Source organism: Mauremys mutica, chromosome 12 (genome assembly GCF_020497125.1).
Source record: "Mauremys mutica isolate MM-2020 ecotype Southern chromosome 12, ASM2049712v1, whole genome shotgun sequence".
Classification (NCBI taxonomy): Eukaryota; Metazoa; Chordata; order Testudines; family Geoemydidae; genus Mauremys; species Mauremys mutica.
In genome coordinates this window covers 33312749-33337015 of record NC_059083.1, presented here as the reverse complement: position 1 = coordinate 33337015, position 24267 = coordinate 33312749, and the positions used below count along the sequence as shown (strand labels likewise).

At 51.7% G+C, this 24267-nt stretch overlaps 1 protein-coding gene across 2 annotated transcripts in view; it reads left to right on the top strand.

Moving 5' to 3' along the window:
- The window catches only part of LOC123346494 (E3 ubiquitin-protein ligase TRIM39-like), a 145053-nt gene that overhangs the window by 109914 nt on the left and 10872 nt on the right, over nt 1-24267 (top strand). The window contains exons 1-5 of one of the 2 annotated variants that reach the window (XM_044983929.1): nt 5528-5855; nt 16091-16372; nt 18301-18417; nt 23623-23643; nt 23745-23771. The exons of the other annotated variant lie outside the window; for it this stretch is intronic. Of the exons in view, the coding sequence (XP_044839864.1) occupies nt 5594-5855; nt 16091-16372; nt 18301-18417; nt 23623-23643; nt 23745-23771 (709 nt within the window). The 5' untranslated portion in view covers nt 5528-5593. Of the gene's footprint in view, nt 1-5527; nt 5856-16090; nt 16373-18300; nt 18418-23622; nt 23644-23744; nt 23772-24267 lie in introns of those variants that run through there. 2 annotated transcript variants of the gene reach the window in all.

The following is a 24267-nucleotide window of genomic DNA, read 5'->3' as shown; positions in this document are numbered from 1 at the left end:
TGTTTTTGCTTGGGGCGCCAAAAATGTTAGAGGCGGCCCTGGTTCTCGGGCACGTAACCTGAGCTGCTGCCTTTGTTGCCCCAGCTAGTGCTACATGCTAGGTGAGGTGTGCTAGCTCCAGCAGAGCTATCACATGTCTATCTACCCCACGACGAAGCTCGCTCCCAGCTGCAGTGGAGACGTACCCTGAGAGAGGTTTAAATGTTGCAGATCCCAGGGGGCACAGAGCTGGGGTGACCCTGTTCAGAATTCATCCCTCACATTTGTACCAATGCTGGAGGCTATGAGAGTGGGTCACTGTTATGTAAAATCACCCGGGGCCAGTGACTGATCTGTAAGATCCCCAGAGAGCCCTCACCTGGGACAGGTGTGGTCAGGTGATGGAGCCATTTTAGCCCAGCAATCAGTGGCCATTCGTACCACACTGGCTTGTTTTCCTTAAGATGTTCCGTTCACAGTAGTGTCTGAATGCCCCAACTAAGATTTGGAGGGGAAAAAAATCATAGGCAGGAGTTGTAGACCAAGCTGGATGAGCAAGCATCTCAGAGAGGTGATTAAGAAAATGCAGAACACCTACAAGGAATGGAAGATGGGTGGGATTAGCAAGGAAGCTACCTGATTGAGGTCAGAACATGTAGGGATAAAGTGAGAAGGACCTTGCAAAGGGAATTAAAACTAATAGTAAAAGGTTCTATAGCCATATAAATAAGAAGAGAACAAAGAAAGAAGTGGGACCACTAAACACTGAGAATGGAATGGAGGTTAAGGATAATCTAGGCATGGCCCAATATCGAAACAAATACTTTGCCTCAGTCTTTAATAAGGCTAATGAGGCGCTTAGGGATAATGCAAGGATGACAAATGGGAATGAGGATATGGAGGTAGATATTATCACATCCGAGGTAGAAGCCAAACTCAAACAGCTTAATGGGACAAAATTGGAGGGCCCAGATAATCTTCATCTAAGAATATTAAAGGAACTGGCACAGGAAATTGCAAGCCCATTAACAAGAATTTTTAATGAATCGGTAAACTCAGGGGTTGTACCGTACAACTGGAGAATTGCTAACATAATTCCTATTTTTAAGAAAGTGAAAAAAACGTGATCCGAGTAACTATAGGCCTGTTAGTTTGACATCTGTAGTATGTAAGGGTCTTGGAAAATTTTTTGAAGGAGAAAATAATTAAGGACATTGAGGTCAATGGTAATTGGGACAAAATACAATATGGTTTTACAAAAGGTAGATCGTGCCAAACCAACCTGATCTCCTTCTTTGAGAAGGTAACAGATCTTTTAGACAAAGGAAACGCAGTGGATCTAATTTACCTCGATTTCAGTAAGGCATTTGACACGGTTCCACATGGGGAATTATTAATTAAATTGGAAAAGATGGGGATCAATATGAAAATTGAAAGGTGGATAAGGAACTGGTTAAAGGGGAGACTACAAGGGGTCGTACTGAAGGGTGAACTGTCAGGCTGGAAGGAGGTTACTAGTGGAGTTCCTCAGGGATCAGTTTTGGGACCAATCTTATTTAACCTTTTTATTACTGACCTTGGCACAAAAAGTGGGAATGTGCTAATAAAGTTTGCGGATGACACAAAGCTGGGAGGTATTGCTAACACCGAGAAGGACCAGGATATTATACAGGAAGATCGGGATGACCTTGTAAATTGGAGTAATAGTAATAGGATGAAATTTAATAGTGAAAAGTGCAAGGTCATGCATTTAGGGATTAATAACAAGAATTTTAGTTATAAATTGGGGACACATCAGTTGGAAGTAACAGAGGAGGAGAAGGACCTTGGAGTATTGGTTGATCACAGGGTGACTATGAACTGCCAATGTGATATGGCCTTTAAAAAAGCAAATGCAGTTTTAGGATGCAGTAGGCAGGGCCGGGTCCAGGCACCAGCCTACCAAGCACGTGCTTGGGGCGGCACCTTGGGAGGGGGTGGCACTCGGGGTTTGTTTTTTTTCTTTTGTTTTTGTTTGGCCAGGCAGCGCTGGGGGGAGGTGAGGCTTAGGAGGCGTGGTGCTGTGTTGGTGGGGCGGGGACTTGGGCGGCATGACGCGATGCTCGGGGGGGCGGGGACTTGGGCGACGCTCGGGAGGGTGGGGACTGGACGGGGCGCCGCTCTGGGGGCGGGGCCTTGGGTGGTGTGACACTCAGGGGGCGGGGACTTGGGCGGGGCAATGCTCAGGGTGGGGACTGGGCGGTGTGATGGTCAGGGGCGAGGCCTTGGGCGGTGTGATGCTCGGAGGGGGGTGGCGCTCCTTGTTTTTGCTTGGGGCGCCAAAAATGTTAGAGCCGGCCCTCGCAGCAGGTGAGGTATTTCCAGCAAAGATAATGAGTATCTGCAGAGACACCAGGCAGCCTTTTCCACACCAACTAACAATGTGTTAGTCACCTGGCCTATTGAGTCTGATAGTCCTTAGGTCAGCGCAGAGAAGGAAAATTTAAGAGCGGGTTCAGCCTGGCCACTGGCCAGAGCTGGGGCTCTGCCGAGCCGTGCTGCTGGAGGGCCCAGCTTGGTTCACTCTCTCCCTGTCCCTTTTTTGTCGCTCAGTCTCAAGTGAGTTCCTGTGTCTCTGTCAGCCCAGTCCCTTAACACAGACACCTGACACCTCTCCCTTTGTGCTCCAGCTCTGGGCTATTGCTCCTCTTCCCTGCAGAGAGGAGGAGGGAAGAAACTTGGTGTAGGAGTTGATGCTTAATCATTGAGGCTTCCCATTGTCTTTTCAAAATCCTCCATTGATATGGGTTGATTCCAGCCCAGACAGTCCGAGTGGCTCTACATCTCAGACACCTAGCCTGTTCAGCCACGTCCCAGCGAGAGAAGCAATGCTTTCCCCCAGAGCAGCAGCGATGCCAAGGGGATCGGTACAGAGTCCTACCGATAATTCATAAAAATATTTCAGTAAAATTCCCCACCTGTCACACCTTCATGGAGAAAACACAGGGTACTAAAGGGCTCTTTAATACAGTGGAGAAAGGCATAACAAGAACCAATGGCTGCAGGTTAAAACTGGACAAATTCTAGTTAGAATTAAGGCACAGAATTGTAACCATGAGGGTGATTAATCACTGAAACAAACTACCCAGGGAAGTGGTGAATTCTCCATCTCTTGCTCTCTTCAGACAAAGACTTGCTGACTTTCTGGAAGATGCTTCAGTCAAACACAAATTTGGGCTCAGTACAGGGGTAAATGGGTGAGAGTCTTTGGCCTGTGGCACATATAGACTAGATGATCTAATGGTCTCCTCTGAACTTAGTCTATGAATATTGGGAAGTGGGCTAATGTAAACATAACTGACCAATGGACCAGGGCTATGAAAGTCAGACAACCTGGCACTGTCACTGCATCCCACGCACTTGCTGTCTGGTTTGTTATTTCTGCTGTTCCCCAGACCCAGCTACGATGACGGGGAAGGTCCCCTTGTTCTCCCCCGGCTCCACCGTGAGCTCCGTTCTGCCCGGCTACGTCGCTGTCTGCCTCGCTCTACAGGTTCACAGGCTGGTGTCAGGTAGGAGCTCCGGCCTCCTCACTGGGTTTGCTGCTGTTGCTATTGCTGGTCATCACCGTCCACCTCGCATCAATGCCTTGTCTTGTAAACCACGTCTGCTCAACCTGCCCACAACCAACAACATGGAGAAATCACAGGGTACACCTGGGTCCCCAGGAACATGGTTACTATCTATACACCATCATGTCAGGCCTAGACAATACATCCATCCTATTGCTCTGGCTGATTTCTGGCAGTTTCTAAAACACAGAACATAGTGAGCACCACTACAGGGCTCACAAACTATTTAAAAGGACACTACCCAATTCTATACACTGCACTGACAGACCGTATATGTCACAAGTCAGACTCTTCAGCCATGAAGGAGTCCTGAATCCTAGACTTGCCAGTTTAGAAGTAACAACCCACAAGTCATTCATGCTGCACTAGGCACATCTGACTAGGGCTCAGAGCTAGACCTCATCTCACAGTGAGGATGTGAGGATATTTGCTGGCCTCTTCCTTCTGTGCCTTAAGTGAACCCCTTATATTGTCCCACCCACCCCTGGGGCTGGCTCCACAGCTACTTGGGCATTTTGGTTCCCTCCTGTTGTGGTTTCCATCCTGTTAATTTAACCAGCTCTCTCGGTCTCTCCTGATGCTGAGTCTCTGCACGGAGACCCCCACATCCTGTGCAGTTCCACAGTGACCGGTTCTGTTTCTTGCACTTTTCTATCTGCCTCCTCCTCTCTCTCCACTCTCTGACCTTTAAAGCCATTGCCTGCATAGCGATGGTCTGTTTTCATATCTTTACACCTTGTCAGCCTTTACACCACCCCTACTGCAGATGAGGAGGCCCCTGTGCTGGAGCAGCACGACAAGGCCTTGGTGTATCAGAGACCCAGGCCCCAGGGTGCCTATGAGAAGTTAGAGCTTTATTCAGAGATAATAGGGTCAGTGTATGACACTCACATGCAGGGCCGGCTCTAACATTTTTGGCGCCCCAAGCAAAAACAAGGAGCGCCGCCCCCTTCCGAGCGTCACCCCGCCCAAGGCCCCGCCCCAGAGTGTCACCCCGCCCAGTCCCCACCCTGAGCATTGCCCCGCCCAAGTCCCCGCCCCCTGAGTGTCACGCCGCCCAAGGCCCCGCCCCCCAAGTATTGCGTCATGCTGCCCAAGTCCCCGCCCCCCCAACACAGCACCACGCCTCCTAAGCCCCGCCTCCCCCCAGCGCAGCCTGGCCAAACAAAAAACAAAACAAAAACAAACCCCGAGTGTCGCCCCCTCCCAAGGTGCCGCCCCAAGCACGTGCTTGGTAGGCTGGTGCCTGGAGCCGGCCCTGCTCACATGTGAACTCTGTGTGACTGATATTGCAGCCACATGCGGCATTTTGGGGACTATCAAATTCACTTTATGCACGTCCTGTTTATTTGTGTCCCCTTTATCAATGGTATCTATACATGTTATATGTATCTTTGTGGGCTCGGGATTGTAATCTGCTCCATGGGAGAGGGTTACCCCATCTCCTTCAGAATTCGCAAACCATGGGAGTTAATTACTTGAGGGACAGGTAACAGCTCCAGAGAAGTACCACCCCTCGGGAGAATTGCATAAACTGGGTTAGACCAGGTCCCAGAAGCCCAAGAGAACAAAGATTTTTGGTATAAAAGCTGGATTTGAACTGACCAGAGGCCCGAGATCTTGGGCTGCAAAGTGACAGGACTGTTAACCAAGAGGGCAAACCCTTAGAGAAAGGTTGGAAAGACTTTGGAACCTACCAAAGAGTCTCATGTGCCAGATGAGAATTCTTTGGGATAAGTGTAACGTGTATTCAGACCTTTTATTGATTTATGGTAAATTTTTCTCTGTCAGGCTTTTGTCTTTAAATGGTCTCACTTCTAATGCAGAGCGCTCTCTTACTGTGTGCCTTACTGCTGAATTAATGTTACCCCAGCCCCTCACCAATTAAATTTCCTTTTTTCATTGTACATTTCACAGCACAATTCACAGTGACTGGACCTGACCACCCAGTCACTGCCTCCGTAGGCGGGGAAGCTGTCCTGCCCTGCCACCTGTCCCCCAGGATGAGCGCTGAGAACATGGAGGTGAGATGGTTCCGATCCCATTTCTCTCCAGCTGTGCACCTGTACCGTGATGGGCAGGATCAGTACGTAGAGCAGATGCCGGAATATCAAGAAAGAACTGAGCTCTTGAAAGACAACATCACCAATGGGAGAGTTTCCCTGAGAATACGCGATATCCGACCCTCCGATAATGGGTCATATGTGTGTTTTTTTCAGTCCGGTGTCTCTTATGAAAATGCTATATTGGAACTGCAGGTGGAAGGTCAGTAACTTCTGATGATTTAATGTCTTCAATGGGGTAATAAGTGGAGTCACAGGGTTAATTGTGAGATGACACAATTTTTCTCATTATAGTGAGGCAGTAACTGTGCTCTGGATAAGGTTGATTCTAGTTTGCTGTTTAAGATCCATTTTTTCTAAAAGCAGCAGAGAGTCCTGTGGCACCTTATAGACTCAGACGTATTGAAACATAAGCTTTCGTCAGTGAATACCCACTTCGTTGAATCCAACGAAGTGGGTATTTACCCACGAAAGCTCATGCTCCAATACGTCTGTTGGTCTGGATATGTAAAAGCAGCAAAGAGTCCTGTGGCACCTTATAGACTAACACGGCTACCCCTCTGATACTTGACATTTTTTCTAAGTTCTCTATAATTCACACGCAGACTCAAATTGTTTTGAAAACTGCTGTGACTCATTGAAGTCTGGAGTCTGGTTAGTGGCCCATATTTGAGGTCTTTAGAACAAGGAATTGATGAGACACACAAACACCCCTAAACAGTCAGGTGGCATTAACATGTTGTGGTTATTACAACTATTTTGTGCACACCTGGGGCTGAACAATGACTCTGATCCTCCCCAAACTGATGCCACCAGCTGGGATTGATCTCGGCTCATGTACCCTTCAGGGTAACAGTGATTGATACACAGGGACCTGTAGCCCAGACCCTGGTCTAAGAGTAGGCGAACTGAGGAATTCCACGCCTCCAGGACAGGTAGAGGCAGGAGACCTGACAGGAGACCTGACCCCTGAAGGTGCTGTCAGAGAGACCAGCAAGGGGACAGAGATGCAGCTAGTTCTGTAACCATGGCATGAGGTTTAGGTCAGATGTAGCGAACTCCTGGTCTCCATTCAAACACTGAGCCTGCTGCACACAAACCACCCTGACTTGCAAAATGTTATCGCCTTGTCTCCCTTCCCCTGAGGATTCCTTGTGGGACGTTGCCTTCACTTACCTCTCACCAAGCCCTAGAGATCCCTGACATATCTGACACCAGACTGCTGACAATACCCATGGCAAGGAGTCTGTGCCCTGCTACTGACACAACCTGCACAACTCAGCACTGAAATGAGGCATGATCGATCCCTCAAGGTACACTTGCATCTCTCTGCATATCACAGTGACAGCTCTGCCAATAGACTCCAAATAATCCCCTCCACTAGTCATTACAGCTACACCGAGCACAGTGCATGCAGCTTTAGTGCATGCAGCCAATTCCCAGTGGTTATTACAACCTCCAAAGGGGCAGAGTTAAGATTGTTTAGGTTTTTACCTTCACTGTGGATTTCCTGGCTTTAGAGGTCTGAGTTTTGCTGAATGCAGCATTCTGGAAGGGTAGGAGATAATACAGAATTAAGGTTGCCTGGAGGCAATTAAGTTTTTTGTCAGTGAATAGACATGAGGAAGGATTACAGGAAGGTGCCATTGTTTGTGTTGTGTTCCACAGATTTGAATTGCAGCATGTATCTGCCTGCAGTGCAGCTGCATTCCCTGTGTTCAGTGTAGCTGTACTGACCAGTGGAGAGAGTAGTGGGGACAGGGTCTCAGAGCTGTCACTGTGCTATGGAAGGGCAGGAGATAATATCATCAGGCAGCCTGAACTCTGTGCTAACCAAGGTTTTGTCAGTGAATTTTCTGGATTTTTTTTTTTTAACAGAAGGGGAAACGTTTGTTGTAGGAGCTAGTGGCCATTTAGGTGATTGTAGTTCTCACCTAGGTTTGCAGTTGCTACACGACTGTGCCTAGGTAATAACCAAAAGTATAGTATGGTGCTTTTCCATTAGTAGACCTGAAAGAGCGTCACAACATTATCCCCGTTTTACAGATGGGAAACTGAGGAACAAAGCAGAGAAGTGAGTTGCCCAAGGTCACCCAGCAGGTCAGTGGCAGAGCGAGGAATAGTCCCAGTCCTGGGAAGTCTGTTAGGCCACTCAGTTGCTCCGTGGTTGCTCACTGCCCCTCCCCCCTGTACCTTCTGTGATAGTGCAGTGGGGATAACGGTCGTGCTTTGCAATGTTTGCAGTGGGTAGCTGGTAGCAGGGCTGGTGAGAGAAATCTCATCCCAGGTCCCTGCCCCAACACCTGGACAGTTTTATTACACAGCGGCTACTTTAAGCATTTGAGAGGAGACTGTTGTGTGTCTGTCTCCTTCTCCACCATCCCCCACAACGTGTAGCTCCCCTCTGCCCTGCGTTTCTGGGTGCCCACATCACCGGCAGCAGCTTACTGATGGGCCAAACACTCCCTCGGTTATGTAGCCTGAGCTGCACACTGAGCTGGGCTCCTCACCCCAACTACCAGGCCAAGCTGGGCCCCCTGCCCCTGGTTCAGCCAGACTTCCCCAGGACCCCAGCCATGTTGCAGGCCCACCCAATCCAACTCCCTCCCACACACTCTGGCAACCCCACACAGGGGCGATGTGTATTTTAACTATTCATGTCCTGCATTTAAGATGTTTACATTTTCATCACATTCAGCCCCCACCCCACTCCCCCTTGATCACAGATCATACGAGGGGGTTAGACACCCCAAGAGTGAGAGGGTCTCCCAGATCCCAGGACATACAGTGGGAAGAAAAAGGAATTCAAATCCCTGCAAAAGTGTAGGGCTCCCCCAGATCCCAGAATGGGAAAAGGGAGAATATGGGGCTGACAGGACTCCCTGCCCCTAAACCCCCAACTTCTACTGCCAACACTCAACATATCAAATACCTCCCACCCCACTCCTTCCCCTTACCTGAGGAGGCCCCAACCCTTTTTTCCTCCCCTACCACCCATTCCCATTTATCCCCCACCCCATAATACCATAATACCCACATGCCTTGCTGCAGACCCAACCCCTGTTCCCATCTCCTCTTCCATCCCCATCACCCCCTCCCAGCGAGTGTTTGCAGGTGTAATTTATTTTCTTTTCAAATATAGTTTCAGCACCTTCTGAATTATCTCCTGAATACAGATTACAGCTCAAAAAAAGAAAATCAAAATCAAAACAAAAAATCCACCCACCTCGAAATAGGCCTTGTCTACACTGCCAACTTTTGTTGACAAAAGTTATGCTGACAATCAAAAAGCACCATTATAATGTAGCCCTTCTGCCAGTTGGAGTGGGCAGCAAGAAGGGCTGGGTTCAATATCCAGGGGGCTCCTTTTCGACAATATAAACAAAACTGGCTTGAGCCCCCACCCAGTAACATGGGAAAAGTTCACTCTACCCTCTGGGCACTTCCAAGAGGCAATTCTTCCCCTCTCGCAAGCACAGAGTCTGAGACAGAAATAGTTCTTCTTCGAGTGATTGCTCCTATGCATTCCAGTTAGGTGTGCGCGCCGCGCGTGCACGGCTCTTCGGAACATTTTTACCCTAGCAACTCCGGTGGGCCGGCTGGGCACCCCCTGGAGTGGCGCCGCTATAGCGCTGAATATATACCCCAGCCGGCCCGTCCGCTCCTCAGTTCCTTCTTACCGCCCGTGGCGGCCAGTTGGAACAGTGGAGTGCTCCCTTACCTCCACAGCCCTAGCGTTTCTCCATTGCTTCTTGTATATAGTGCATTAAGTTAGTTAAGGTAATTAAGTTAGTTAGATAGCTAGTATAGCCATAGTGTAGTCAAGGAATTAGAGGGGTTCGCCCCTCTTCTTCCACAACTGGTGCGGGCTCATGCCCAAGGCACCGGGGTTCAAGCCCTGTTTGGCCTGCCAGTGGCACATGCCGGTAGGGGACCCACACGACTCCTGCCTGCGCTGCCTCGGAGAGTCCCATCGGCCAGATAAGTGCCCAATCTGTTCGGCCTTTAAGCCTCAGACTCGAAAGGAGCGGGACTCTCGCCTTAAGCAGCTCCTGATGGAGTCGGCGCTTCGCCCACCCGCGCCGTCCCCAGCGGCGCCGACGCCGTCCTCAACGCGTAGCGCACCGGCGGCCCCGAGCCGCTCTGGTACCAAGACTGCTCGAGCTCCGCAGCCGGCACCGACGTCCTGGCACCGTTCCCTCTCGCCAGCGAGGAAACGGAAAACGGCAAAGACGACCTCTAAGACACCGGCACCACCGACATCGGCCGTGGTAGTGCACAAGCCGTGCACGGTCCCGTCAACTCCGGCACCGCAAGCGCCGTCGAGTCCGGTACCTCCCTGCTCCCCGGTGCCATCCGCGGTCGAGCTGCATCTCCCGTCCACGCCCGAGACCTTCTCGACGGCGAGAGAGCTCATCGAGCTCACAGAGGCACCGAGCCTCCGGCCCCCGGCACCGCCGGTGCAGGCTGTGCAGTCAGGGCTGACCCCCAAGGTCAGGACCCCGGACCGCAGCAGTGGGGTTTTTGGGTCCCCTACGCCTACCACGAGGCTCAAGGGCTCCCCTTCCCCCCGCGATCCGCGGGTGCCGAACGCAGGGTGCCGGAGGCCATGGTGAGCAGGCCTCCCCCATCACCACCGACTGAGGCCCCGCCGCCACCTGTTCCCACAGAGTGTCCAGGGTCCGAGGCGGCTTCCCACCCCATGGAAGAACCATCTCCAGAGGCCGGGGTCCAGGATCTATCCTCATCGTCCTCGCCGGATGAGGCAGTGGCAGGGGCTTCTACGGCAGACCCCCCTCCTATTGACTTGTGGGCCCACCAGGACCTTCTTCGCCGGGTGGCGAAGGCTATTGACCTCCCCGTGGCGGAGGTCCGAGAGGATGACGACCCGGTGACCAGGGTGATTGGAGCTGAGGCCCCGCTGCGGGTGGCTCTACCATTCATCCGCACCATACAACGGAATGCCACTACCATCTGGCAGTCACCGGCATCCGTCCCTCCCACCGCGCGCGGCGTGGAGCGCAAGTACTCGGTTCCGCCCACAGGATACGAGTACCTGTATACGCACCCGACTCCGGACTCCCTCGTGGTGCAGTCAGTAAATGACAGGGAGAGACATGGACAACCCGCTCCGGCGCCGAAATCCAAAGACGCACGGCGCATGGATCTGTTGGGCCGGAAGGTCTCTTCGGCGGGTGGTCTCCAGCTCCGGATTGCCAACCAGATGGCTCTCCTCGCTCGATACACCTTTGACATTTTGGTGTCCCTGGCGAAATTTTCAGAGCTGATCCCAACAGCCTCACGTCAGGAGTTTTCCGCCCTCCTGGAAGTACACCCTACAGGACCTCCCCTTCGACACTCAGGGTCTCTTCTCGGAGAAAACGGACTCCAGGATTCAGACCCTCAAAGATGGGTGACTCGCTATTTGCACCCTGGGTATGCACACACCGGCTACCCAGCGGAGGTCATTCCGGCAGCAACCCTACCGGCCCTTTACTCAGGCCAGGTCGCGGCCGCATAACAGTCGGCGGCCCAGCGTGAACTGCCGTAGACAGTCGGGTAACAGGCGCAATCAGGCCCAGGCACCCTCCAAGGCCCCTCCAGGGCCCAAGCAGGCGTTTTGATGGGACGCCCGAGGACGGCCCATCAGACTCTTCACCGGATCCTTCCCATTTATTTTGCAACCGCCTTTCCCACTTCCTCCTGGCGTGGTCCCAAATAACAGCGAACAACTGGGTGCTTCGTACAATCCAGTATGGTTACCGCCTTCAGTTTGCTTCGCCCCCTCCCTCCCACCCACCTTCCCTGTCCCTCTTCAGGGACCCCTCTCACGAGCAATTCCTCTTGCAAGAGGTCGAGACTCTGTTGAGCGTGGGTGCCATAGAGGAGGTGCCGCACAACATGCGGGGCAGGGGATTCTATTCCCGATATTTTCTCATCCCCAAGGCGAAAGGAGGTCTGCGCCCTATACTAGACCTCCGGGAGCTCAACAGGTATCTGCTCAAGCTCAAATTTCGCATGGTAACCCTGGGGACCATTATTCCCTCCCTGGATCCGGGAGACTGGTTCGCCGCCCTCGATATGAAGGACGCGTACTTCCATATCGTGATTTACCCTCCCCACCGACGCTACCTGTGGTTCGTGGTCAACAACGCGCACTACCAGTTTGCGGTGCTACCCTTCGGCCTGTCCACCACGCCGCGGGTCTTTACCAAGTGCATGGCAGTGGTAGCCGCTGCCCTCCGCCGTCGTCTCATACATGTCTACCCGTATCTCGACGACTGGCTGGTTCGCGGGCCATCCCGACAACTGGTAGCGGATCTCATGGCCGAGACGCTGTCCCTGTTTCGGTTCCTGGGCCTTCTCATCAATGCCGAGAAGTCCACTTTAACTCCATCACAACGAGTGGAGTTCATCGGAGCAATCCTGGACTCCTCTTTGGCCAGAGCCTGCCTCCCTCGACCACGGCACCAGGCGATGGTGTCCATCATCCGGGACCTGCACACCTTTCCCACGACAATGGTTCGCTCCTGCCTGCGGCTCCTGGGCCACATGGCGTCCTGTACGTTCGTAACCACGTACGCGAGGCTGCGCCTTCGCCCCTTTCAGTCTTGGCTGGCGTCGGTATACCGCCTGCACCGCGACCCCATAGACATGGTAGTCACGGTCATGAAACCGACCCTGGACTCGCTCACCTGGTGGCTGAACCCAGAGGTCGTGTGTGCAGGAGTCCCGTTCCACCCTCCTCGCCCATCCGTCACCCTGACCACGGATGCCTCGGCGTTGGGATGGGGGGCTCACCTGGGCGACCTTCACACCCAGGGTCTCTGGTCGCCCCAAGAGCTCTCCCTCCACATCAACGTCCGGGAGCTGCGAGCGATCCGATTGGCGTGTCACACCTTCCGCGCCCGTCTGCAGGGCCGCTGCGTGGCAGTGTTCACGGACAACACGACGGCGATGTTTTATGTGAACAAGCAGGGCGGAGCCCGCTCCTCCCTGCTCTGCACGGAAGCGATGCTCCTGTGGGACTTCTGCGTGACCCACTCGATTCACCTGGAAGCGTTCTTTCTTCCAGGAGTGCAGAACACGCTGGCCGACCATCTCAGCAGGTCGTTCCTCTCCCACGAGTGGTCCCTTCGCCCAGATGTGGTGCACACGATTTTCCGAAGGTGGGGGTTTCCCCAGGTAGACCTGTTTGCCTCCAAGGAGAACAGGAAGTGCCACCGGTTTTGTTCCTACCAGGGTCGCTCCCCGGGCTCTCTGTCGGATGCATTCCTCTACTCATGGATGGATCGTCTCCTCTATGCCTTCCCTCCGTTCCTGCTCATACACCGTGTGCTGCTCAAGCTTCGGAGGGACAGGGCCGTCCTAATACTCATCACGCCGGCCTGGCCGCGGCAGCACTGGTACACCCTGCTGCTCGAGCTCTCTGTTCGGGATCCCATTCCCTTTCCCTTGTGGCCGGACATCATCACTCAGGACTTCGGCAGACTCCGCCACCCAGACCTACAGTCCCTCCATCTTACAGCTTGGTACCTGCGTGGTTGACCCACGCGGAGAAGGACTGTTCGGCAGCAGTGCAGCAAGTCCTGCTTGAAAGCAGAAAGCCTTCCACTCGCTCCACCTACCTCGCGAAATGGAAGTGTTTCGCGCTCTGGTGCGACCAGCGCGGCCTTAATCCCTTCCTAGTCCCTGTCCCTAGGATCCTGGACTACCTCTGGTACCTTAAGGAGCAAGGTCTCGCGGTCTCCTCCTTGAAGGTGCACCTGGCAGCCGTGTCCGCCTTTCGTCCATCCTTAGGAGGTCGGTCCATCTTCTCAAACCGGATGGTTTCCCGCTTCCTTAAGGGCCTTGACAGATTGTACCCGCCGATGCGACATCCTACCCCAGCCTGGGATTTAAACCTGGTTCTGGCCCGGTTTATGGGACCACCCTTCGAGCCTCTGGTCACGTGCTCCCTGCTTTATCTCTCGTGGAAAACGGCCTTCCTCGTCGCTATAACGTCCGCAAGACGAGTGTCTGAGCTCCGTGCCTTAACGGTTGGTCCACCGTATACCGTCTTCCACGCAGACAAGGTGCAGCTTCGACCACATCTGGCCTTCCTCCCTAAGGTGGTCTCAGCCTTCCACCTTAACCAGGACATTTTCCTTCTGGTCTTCTTCCTGAAGCCGCATGCCTCACCTCATGAGCAACAGCTTCACACCCTGGACGTTCGCAGGGCCCTTGCTTTCTACATTGAGCGGACAAAGCCCTTCCGGCGTTCGCCCCAGCTGTTCGTAGCAGTTGCTGATTGCATGAAGGGCGACCCAGTCTCCTCTCAAAGGATTTCCTCCTGGGTGACTGCATGTATTAGGACATGCTACGAGCTTGCTCGCATGCCAGCTAGCCGCCTCACCGCTCACTCTATGAGAGCACAAGCCTCGTCTGCCGCCTTCCTGGCCCATGTCCCTATCCAGGACATCTGTAGAGCGGCCACCTGGTCTTCTGTCCACACCTTCGCTTCCCACTACGCGTTGGTGCAACAATCTTGAGACGATGCAGCCTTCGGCTCAGCAGTCTTACACTCTGCCACGTCTCACTCCGACCCCACCGCCTAGGTAAGGCTTGGGAATCACCTAACTGGAATGCATAGGAGCAATCACTCGAAGAAGAAAAGACGGTTACTCACCGTAGTAACTGTTGTTCTTCGAGATGTGTTGCTCCTATCCATTCCAGACCCGCCCTCCTTCCCCACTGTCGGAGTAGCCGGCAAGAAGGAACTGAGGAGCGGACGGGCCGGCTGGGGTATATATTCAGCGCTATAGCGGCGCCACTGCAGGGGGCACCCAGCCGGCCCACCGGAGTTGCTAGGGTAAAAATGTTCCGAAGAGCCGTGCACGCGCGGCGCGCACACCTACATGGAATGGATAGGAGCAACACATCTCGAAGAACAACAGTTACTACGGTGAGTAACCGACTTTTTCTTTAATAAAAGTAACCTAGCATTAATCTGAGAGAACAGCACAAGCGATATTCATGAACTCAAAAGCATGAGCAAGATGGGTCGCTGCTCCCACCAGACGGATTAAGATCATTCAGATTAAGTTCATTTTATTTCAGTTTAGCTCATCAGTAAAAGTGTGGCCTGGTACAGAAGGCATTCCCATAACTCTGCATTTTTTGTTATCTAATGTCTGTATTTTGTGGCTGTGAGTGTGGGTGTGTTTCCTGTCTCTCAGTGAAGTCCAGTTTTCTGCTGCCAACTTCAGTGCTCTGAAAGGGTACAAGGCACAGCCGAGGCAACCTGGACTCCCCAGTAACAAAGTTTTTAATGTTTGTCTATACTGGGGCGGGCAAACTTTTTGGCCTGAGGACTGCATAGGGTTTCAAAAATTGAATGGAGGGCTGGTTAGGGGAAGCTGTTCCCCCGCCACCATTCTGACCCCTCCCTGCTTCTCGTCCCCTGACTGCCTCCCCAGGACTCCTGCCCCATCCAAATCCCCCTGTTCCCTGACGGCCCCGCTGGAACCCCTGCCCTATCCACACACCCTGATCTCTGTCCCTTGACTGCCCCTAGACCTCCTGCCCCTAATTGCCCCCCGCCACTCAATCCAACCCCCCCTCTCCTTCCTGACTGCCCCCCCTGGGATCACTGCCCCATCCAACCCCTCTGTTCCCTGCCCTCTGACTGCCCCAGCCTCAGAGCATCCCCCAAACTCTCCTGCCCTCTATCCAACCCTCCTCCCTCACTCCCTGCCCCCTTACCGCGCTGCCTAGAGCACTGATGGCTGGCGATGCAGCTGCACCAGGACAGGCAGCTGCTTCACCCAGCTGGAGCCAGCCATGCACCGCGCAGCACAGAGCACCGGGTCAGGCCAGGCTCTGCAGCTGTGCTGCCCCAGGAGCTCGCAGCGCCACCGCCCAGAGCATTGCACCGGTGGTGCAGTGAGCTGAGGCTGTGGGGGAGGGAGAATAGTGGGGGAGGGGCTGGTGGCGAGCCTGCCGGGCAGGAGGGTCCCAGGGTGCCCACCTCTGGTCTATACATACACGTGAACTGGTTACAATGAAGTAGTGCAAAACCCTATATCGACACTCTTAAATGGATTGGAAATGGCTTATATTAATGTAGCTTTAGTTGATCCCTTCTTGATTTAAGAGTGTCCACACAGGGTGTCCACACAGGGGTTTGCACTGGCATTGTCTACACTGCCAAGTTTAAAAAAAAACAAAAAAAACACTTTAACGAAACTGGAGCAAGTTTGTGCATTGAACAGCCCTGACATTAAGATTAATTCTATCAAATTGGAATCTGACCAGATTAACTGACCAGCTGCACTTGTGGACTCACATTCAGTTCTCAGTTTAACAGGAAATGGCTTTTGATAACAGTGTAATAAAATGTTTGGCTCATTACTGGGCACTGTAGAATTATCACAAATTCATTTATTTCTTCTGTAGGTTTGGGCTCTGCTCCTGTCATCTCTGTGGAGGGACATCAGGATGGAGGGATCCGGGTGGTGTGTCGATCAGCTGGATGGTACCCACAGCCTGAGGCTCAGTGGAGAGATCTCCAAGGGCAGCTCTTACCATCAGCCTCTGAAAAAATATCCCCAGAGTCCAATGGCCTGTTTCAAACAGAGATTGCCACTGTTCTAACTGAAGAGTCCAACCAGAAAGTGTCCTGCTCTGTCAGAACCCCCCGACTCAGCCTGGAGAGACAGTCAGCGATTTCCATAGCAGGTCAGTGCCCGTCTGTGCCGCACATGGATAGACTGAGAAGCTGCAGACATGGGCAGAGAGTCTTTATCTTTGTGTCTCCTGTATATTGGCCTGAACCTTCAATGTGCTGAGCACGTCTTGGAAAGTCCTGAATAACCTCAATTCTCTTTGGATATGTCTACACTGCAGTTCAAAACCCGCTGGTGACCCAGGCCAGCTGGCTCAGGATAAGGGCCTCAGGCTAGGGGCCTGTTAAATTGTGGTATAGATGTCTGAGCTTGGGCTGGACTCTGCTACATGCACTAACATTTCTATGCTGTGCATTGATCTACCCCACTTTAAAACGGGAACAGATCAAAGTGCGTCAGGGAACTTTTAGTGCAGTGCAGCAGGGTGCACACAGCCAGTTAGTGCGCAGCAGGCCAGTGCACAGTGGATTTACACCCCAGCCTGCCGCACACTAACTGTGCCTATAGACGAGCCACTGTAGAGCAAGGTGAGTGAGTTGTGCCTGCTGCCTTAGGGAGACGCCTCCCTCTCTGTTCTGGGGTTCTTGTGTATTCAGATTCTGGATTCTAAGAAATAAAGTCATGATACACTGCAGCCTTCCAGCAGGAGTATTTATGCTTGTAACTAACTTTGTGTGTGTGTGTGTGTGCGCGCACGCATGTGCACATATGCGCACACGCTGTGAACATCACAATTCTCGGTGAGGGTGGGAGAGGGAATTCTCCTTTGTTCTCTGTGAGAGTGTGGGTGCTAAATATTTATGAAAATCTGGGTAATAAAGTCACTTTTCCGGACTAGCACAAGAGAGCCCTGAATATGGCCTGAGCGTTGCTACTTAGATTACATCTGAAAATACCAGCAATAAAAGTTCAGGCCCAAAATATGCAGAAACAAAATCTTACCTAAGAGCACCTTAATGTTCAGAAAAAAAGGTTGTGATTTTATGTATTATTATCTACCAAATAACTTGGTTACTATCAAATGAATATTTCATCACTATAAGAGTAAGAATGTTGTATTTGTAAAGCATTATTTGTCTGCGGTCTCATAGTGCTGCACTGCTGGTTAGTCTATGCTATGCCCAGTATTACCTGATTGTTCACAGCACACACGGAGAGTTAGAAACAAAACATAAATTCTGTTCCTGAAAGGCTGCAATGTCACACTGCTTTATTTCTAAGAATCCAGAACTCTAACATGCCATAGCCAAATACAGAGAGAGACAAAGCAGGCTGCTCCCTAAGGCAGAGAGGCAGAACCAAACCCACCCTGCTCTAGGCTGGCTCTTTGCAGACTAACTGCAGAGGACCCAGATGCACGCTCCCTACAGAGCCCCCTAGCCTGCAAGTAGGACCAGAAATCCCCTCGGGATTTCAAGTGTCAGCTTGTAATTTTTACATGGTTTTCAATACATCGCACTAATCACTTAGCAAGGACCCTCTACTCAGCCATTGCTCCAAGCCCAGGGAAGAGGAATCTGGAGGAATTATGACATTGAATCTCCAAGCTCAACTTTTGTTTTTATTAAAATCCTGCATTAACATATTTTGGGCCCGATTATTTCATGTGGCTGAGGAGAGTCCGGGGTGTCAGGAAGCTGGTCACAACTCTCTGATTCTAAGGGCTACTCTGCACTGGCTGCAGCTTGGGGATCACTTAGATCAATGTAGGGAATGCCTGAACGTATGTCAGTGGGGATAGGGGCAGCATAATGGAGCTGCACCCGACCCCTCAACATGCCCCCTCCCATTAATTAACCATGTTCAGTAACCTGGCTAACTTGGGCTCTCACTGGTTTAATACTAAAGCACAAAGCAGCCACATCTCCCTGTGTATTTCCCTGTGAGATTCTTTTAACTAGTCACAGTGTCACCTTTGTCAATGTCCTGCCTTCATTCTGCATGTGTTTGCTCCTAAGTCAATGGCACTTTCTCTTGCAGAGCTGTTTTTCCCTCGAGTCAGTCCCTGGATGGTGGCTCTTGGGGTGATCCTGGCTCTCCTGGCTGTTCTCATTCCCCTGGCCAGTTACTGCTTCTGGAGGCAACACAGAGCAAAAGGTTAAGTAACAAGAGGCGGGAACTTGGTGAGAGAGAGAGAGAGAGCGAGCGAGAGAGGAGTCCTTGTGGCACCTTAGAGACTAACAAATTTTATTTGGGCATAAGTTTCCGTGGGCTAAAACCCAATTCATCGGATGCATGGCGTGAAAATACAGGAGCAGGTATAAATACACAGCACATGAAAAGATGGGAGTTATCTTACCAAGTGTGAGGTCAGTCTAACGAGACAATTCAATTAACAGCAGGATACCAAGGCAGGAAAAAACACTTGTATAGGGGTAATGAGATTGGCCCATTGCAAACAATTGACAAGAAGGTGTGAGTAACAGCAGGGGGAAATTAGGTTTTATGATGACCCATCCACTCTCAGTCTTTATTCAGGCCTAATCTGATGGTCTCCAGTTTGCAAATTAATTCCAGTTCTGCAGTTTCTCATTGGAGTCTGATTTTTTGAAGTTTTTTTGGTGTAGAATTGCCACTTTGAGGTCTGTTATTGAGTGACCAGAGAGATTGAAGTGTTCTCTACTGGTTTTTGAAGGTTATAATTCCTGATGTCAGATTTGTGTCCATTGATAAATAAATGAACAAAGAGCCCCCTGCTACACCAAAACTCCATCCTGGAACCTTCACCCCGAACCTCCTCCTACACCCCAACCCCCTGTCCTATCTGTGGCCCCACCCCAGGGCCCATACCCCAGCTGGAACCCACACCCCAACTCCCTGCCCAGCCCTGAGGCACCTCCTGCACTCCAAACCCCTTTGCCCCAGCCTAGAGCCCTCTCCTGCACCCAAAACCCCTCATCCCAAGCCCACAGTTCCAGACAGAGCCCTCACCTCCTCCCACCCCTCAACCCCGTTCCCCAACCCAGAGCCCCATCCCACACTCTGAACCCCTCATTTCTGGCACCACTTCAGAGCCTAGGGGAAACCCTGAGCCCCCACACCCCGCCCCCTGCCCGTGGGGCTGTGTGTGGCCCCCGACTATTTTTTTCTGTGGGTCAGTGGCCCCTGATAGAAAAAGGTTGCCCACCCCTGCTTTAACAGATACATTATGTGGGTTGAGTCCATGTTTAGGTGCTAACTCATTTTGAGTTGTATGTAAAAGTCATGTATATGCCCAGAGAGAGCTATGCTGGGCTCATTTCCAACCACTAAACAATCAGAACCATTAAATGTCACTGTCTTGTTCCCTGCCCTGGTGAGCTGTGGCTAGGATGCTGTAATAACACAAACATACTCAGGATTTGCACGGCTGGTCTGACACGCTGCTCACACTGGGCACAAGATGCTCTTGCTCAGGCTGTGCTCAGCGGTGATAGTGACCTGAGCATCCAGCTTTGGAAGGGCACGTCCACCCCATCCTTTGCTGGGACACCCACTATCTACCAAGCCCCTAGGGGGAGCTCTTCCCTGTTATCCCTAGGACCAAGGGGCAGACACCATCCACAAGGTCAGGATCTGGCCTAGGATGGAGCCAGCAAGACCCTGTTCCTTATCCAGCCCAGGTCAAAGTCCCATTCCCATCGCTCTCTTCCCTCCCCCATCCCCACAGTCGGGAGCTGGGGCCATTCAAGGGATGGGCACAGAGGGCACCAGACAGGGAACTCGATAAACAGAGACCTTCCCTCCCACAACAGCCATATCTGATGTGAGTGGGTCTAGGACTCAAGCAGCAGGGTCGGCTGCTCTGACCCATAGAGGCCACAGCCTGTGGGGACAGGTTGAAGCACCCATCGCTGCAGTTCAGCCCCAGGCAGCAGGGACGCAGAGGGCAGAGGCCTCCACAGACAGACCTATCTGTGTGACTGATTTGTCCGGCTCTTTGTTCCTCTGTCTCATAACTACAGCGGAGCTGCATTAAACAGTAATAGGAACTTCACCCTACACGTGATGGAATGAAATCCAACCTCTCGCCCTTTTCTCTCTCTTTGTCGCACTGACACGGATTGGCTGTGAAGGGGAAGGGGACTGAGCAACTCTGTCTAGCAGCCCACATGGGCCAGGCTCATTGCTGGAGACTATAAGCCTTGCCCAGTATTTAACAGGATCTCTCACTTGGGATCCCCCCTTCCACAGCCATGTAAAGAGGGAAGGGGCAGGATTTCACTCTCAGTGACCTGCTATGTGCTGTGTGTGTGTTTGCTCTCCTATCCAGGAGGCATTTTGTATTGGGGGAGGGGAGGGAAAGGGAAATGTATCTCCTCTCTCCCTTCCTGGCTTAGCATAAAAGTGGTCACTCTGTATTTGGATGGAGGGAATTGAATTCACTGTTCCTCACCCCAGTAACTTTTGATGACAGGTAGCTGCCTTCTGCCCCAGTATCTGCCATTGCCCCACTACCCCCCCCCCCCGCCGTATCAGTCCTTGCATCTGGCTGTGAGGGAGAAGCACAGAAGTTGGATGTTTCTGTTAAAATGATCAGCAGTGAGATAATTGCAAATGGTGACAATTAAATTGTCATCGATCAGGCTTTAATGTCACCATCCCAACCCCACTGTGCTGAGTGTGAGCAGCAAACAGCGCTTCCTGCAGACTCAGGCAGATCTCACTGGCCTGGAGCACTGCTTACACCCAGGTCACTTGCTCAATGCTACCTTCATACCCAGAAAGGCTGGACACCTTTTAATAAATGGAGGGTGAGATTTTCACCCAGCCTTCAACCCCTTTATGGTCAGTAAAAGGACCAAAACAGTGCAACTGGGCTCCAGAAGGCCTGGATCCAGCTGAGGGAGGATTCCCAGTGCAGGCAGTGCAGAGAACAGCTTCAGGCTGCCCTCTGAGGACCCACTCACAAGCCCTATTGTAGGGGTGTAGGGAAGATGGGGCTGGGAACAAGAGTGGGGTGTCGGGGGAGGGCCACAGTGCACAGTGCTGCAGAGATCCTGGGACGTGCTGCTGCCCATATGCACCCAGGGACAGGCTGCTGTATCTAAAGGCACAAGCTAAGCCAGAAAAACTCACTCTTATTATGGAATAAGTGTATCATATGGAGCATTACGCTGGTATAACATGAGTGGTTTAAATGCCCAACTTATTTTACACTGGTGTTACTTTGCCCTGCAGACAAGCCCTGAGTTACAGCGGGGGCTGCTTTGGCATCCAGAGCACCCAGGTCAGGAGGATACAGGGCAGCGCTTAAAGCTGCCTGAGCCCTCAAGTGCCCCTGGGCTGCAGGTTCTGAGCACAGAATCTCACCCTGAGAGTTTAGATCACATTGAGCAGAGGTGTCCACAGGGCTGCCCAGGTCTTTTTCCTGAGTATTTTAAAGCCAATAACCTGCATGCGCAGGTCTGATTATCCTTGTAACGTGCGTTACCTCACATTGATCAACACTGAATTTCATCAGCCATCAGGTTATCCAAGCTTGGTGCCTCTGAAATAACTCAGACTTCTTTGGTAACCGAAATCATTGTGTGTTAGCTGCACATTTTGTCACTTTAGGGCTTAGCCTTTGTTCTGTGTCGCTGATAAATAGACCAGGGGCTCTCACACTTCATTGCACCGCGACCCCCTTCTGACAACAAAAATTACTACACGACCCCAGGACGGGAGACCAAAGCCTGAGGGAGCCAGGGCCAAAGCTGAAGCTCAAGGGCTTCCGTCCCAGACAGGTCTGTAATCTGAGGCCCAGTGCCCAGGGCTGAAGCGCTCAGACTCCAGCTTCAGCCCCAGGTGGTGGGACTCGGGCTTCAGGCCCAGGCCCCAGCAAGTCTAAGCCACCCCCGGCAACCCCATTAAAACAGGGTCACAACCCACTTTGGGGTCTTGACCCATAGTTTGAGAACCACAGAAATAGACTAAACACCCATCCTAATACCTGACTGTGAGGCTGCCCACTGCTAACCTTTTTCCAGATGAAAATTGACCATTTATTCCTGCTCTTTGTTTTCTGTCATTTAGCTGGTTTCTGATCCAGGACAACACTTTACCCCTCACCCCATGATGACTTAGGCCATGTTTGCACTGCAGAGCTTCTAATGCCACAGCTGAACCGATGCAGTCAGGCCACTGTAAGATCTCTAGTGTAGCTGCTCTGTGCCGACGGGAGAGAGTTCTCTCACTGGCATAATGATTCACGTCCAGCGGGTGGTGGTAACTATGTGGGTAGGAGAGTTTCTCCCACCAACATTGTGCTGTGCACACTAATGCTTGTCAGTGTAACTTATGTTGCTCAGGTGGTGGAATATTCACACCTCTGAGTGACATACGTGGTATGTCACTTTTGGAGCCATCAGTGGTAGTGGTAGACAGCCTTAATTTCCTTAAACTTTTTGTGAGGAACTTTTTCAAAAACTTTTTGAAAGTCCACATCAGTTATGCCATTGGGTTCTCCTTTGTGCCATACTGTACTGACAAACTCACTGACATTTAATCGATTAGTGAGACACAAACCTAGTCTACTCTAGGAATTTATACTGGTGTAGCTACGTTTTTCTGGAGTGTGAATCCACACCCCTGAGAAAGATAGTTTATATACAAAGCTAACCCCTGGTGTAGACAGTGCTAGGTCGACGGAAGAATCAACCTAGCTACTGACTTTGGGGGAGGTGGGTTACCTACGACAATGGGAGAATCTAGTGTCTATGCCGAAGCCCCCCAGCAGTGGTGCAGCTGTACTGCAGTAGAGGTTTAAGTGTAGACATCCCCTCAGTTTTCTTTTCCAGCCGTGCTAGTTGGACTTTCCCCCATCAAAAACAGAAATAATTCCCTGGTATTTGTTTTATATCTCTGGACGTTCACTCTGCTAATTCCATTTTAGCCTCTCAGTTCCCATCATGCACTTCACCCGATGTACTGTATGATCCTTTCTGCAGGCTTCACAGGGTTAATATTTTCCATTTGCTGAGGGATCCCTGTTTGGCTCTAACAACCTCCTGCACCTGGCCGGGTGGGGTTACTGTGTTTCTCCCCGTGCTAATTCCTTTGCTGCTCAGGAAGTGCCAGGCTCTGGTTGCTGATGTAGCCTCCAGGCTGAGTCTAAGGATTTTAACTTCCTTCCTTTAAAGTCTTTTTGACTGACTTCTCTTCTGCAAGATAATGTGATATTAGGGTGACCAGACAGCAAATGTGAAAAAGCGGGGTAGGGGATGGGGGGTAATAGGCACCTGTATAAGACAAAGCCTCAAATATCAGGACTGTCCCTATAAAATCGGGACATCTGGTCACTTTGTGATATTGACTCATTTCTCTTTGTTTTATTTTTAGACAAACTCCAGGCTGAGCTCAGTAAGTTCCATTCCCCTCTATATCACCCTGTGACATTGTCTCCTGCTCAGCGTGTCAGTGTTCAGGGGAGTTCTCACCCCTCTGTTTGTGTTTGGTTGCAGGGTGGAGATGCGCCCAGATCTACGCAGGTACTGTACATACCACTGATGTTTTATCCATGGTGACACCCACCTCCCCCTGGGAGCTCTCTGCTCCTTTCCCTGTACAGAGCATTTTCCTATGACATTCAATAGGCTGGACACTGCAATGTCACTGGGGTGGATGGAAAGGGGCAGGTGACACCCCAGGTTTATTGCAGAGCAGGGACTTGCCCCTTTTGGGAAAGGGCTGATTGGTGAGGGAATGCTGCCCCCTGGTGTCACCTTTCCAGGGCGGTACCTGGGCTCTGCAGGATGGACATTTTTATCCGCCCCATCATTTGCACTGAACTGCTCAGCTCTCTCCTCCCAGCAGCAGGGTTTCTATGCTCAGACTGGGCTTTAGCCCACAATTTCCTTCTAGCATAACAGGACCAGAGAGGAGCTGTTCAGTGTCCCCTGGATTTGGGGTGAGGAAGGCCCTGTCCCCACTGCAAGGGCAGACAGGTTTTTATAACCAGCTTGTGATGCTGCCCTGACCCAGTTG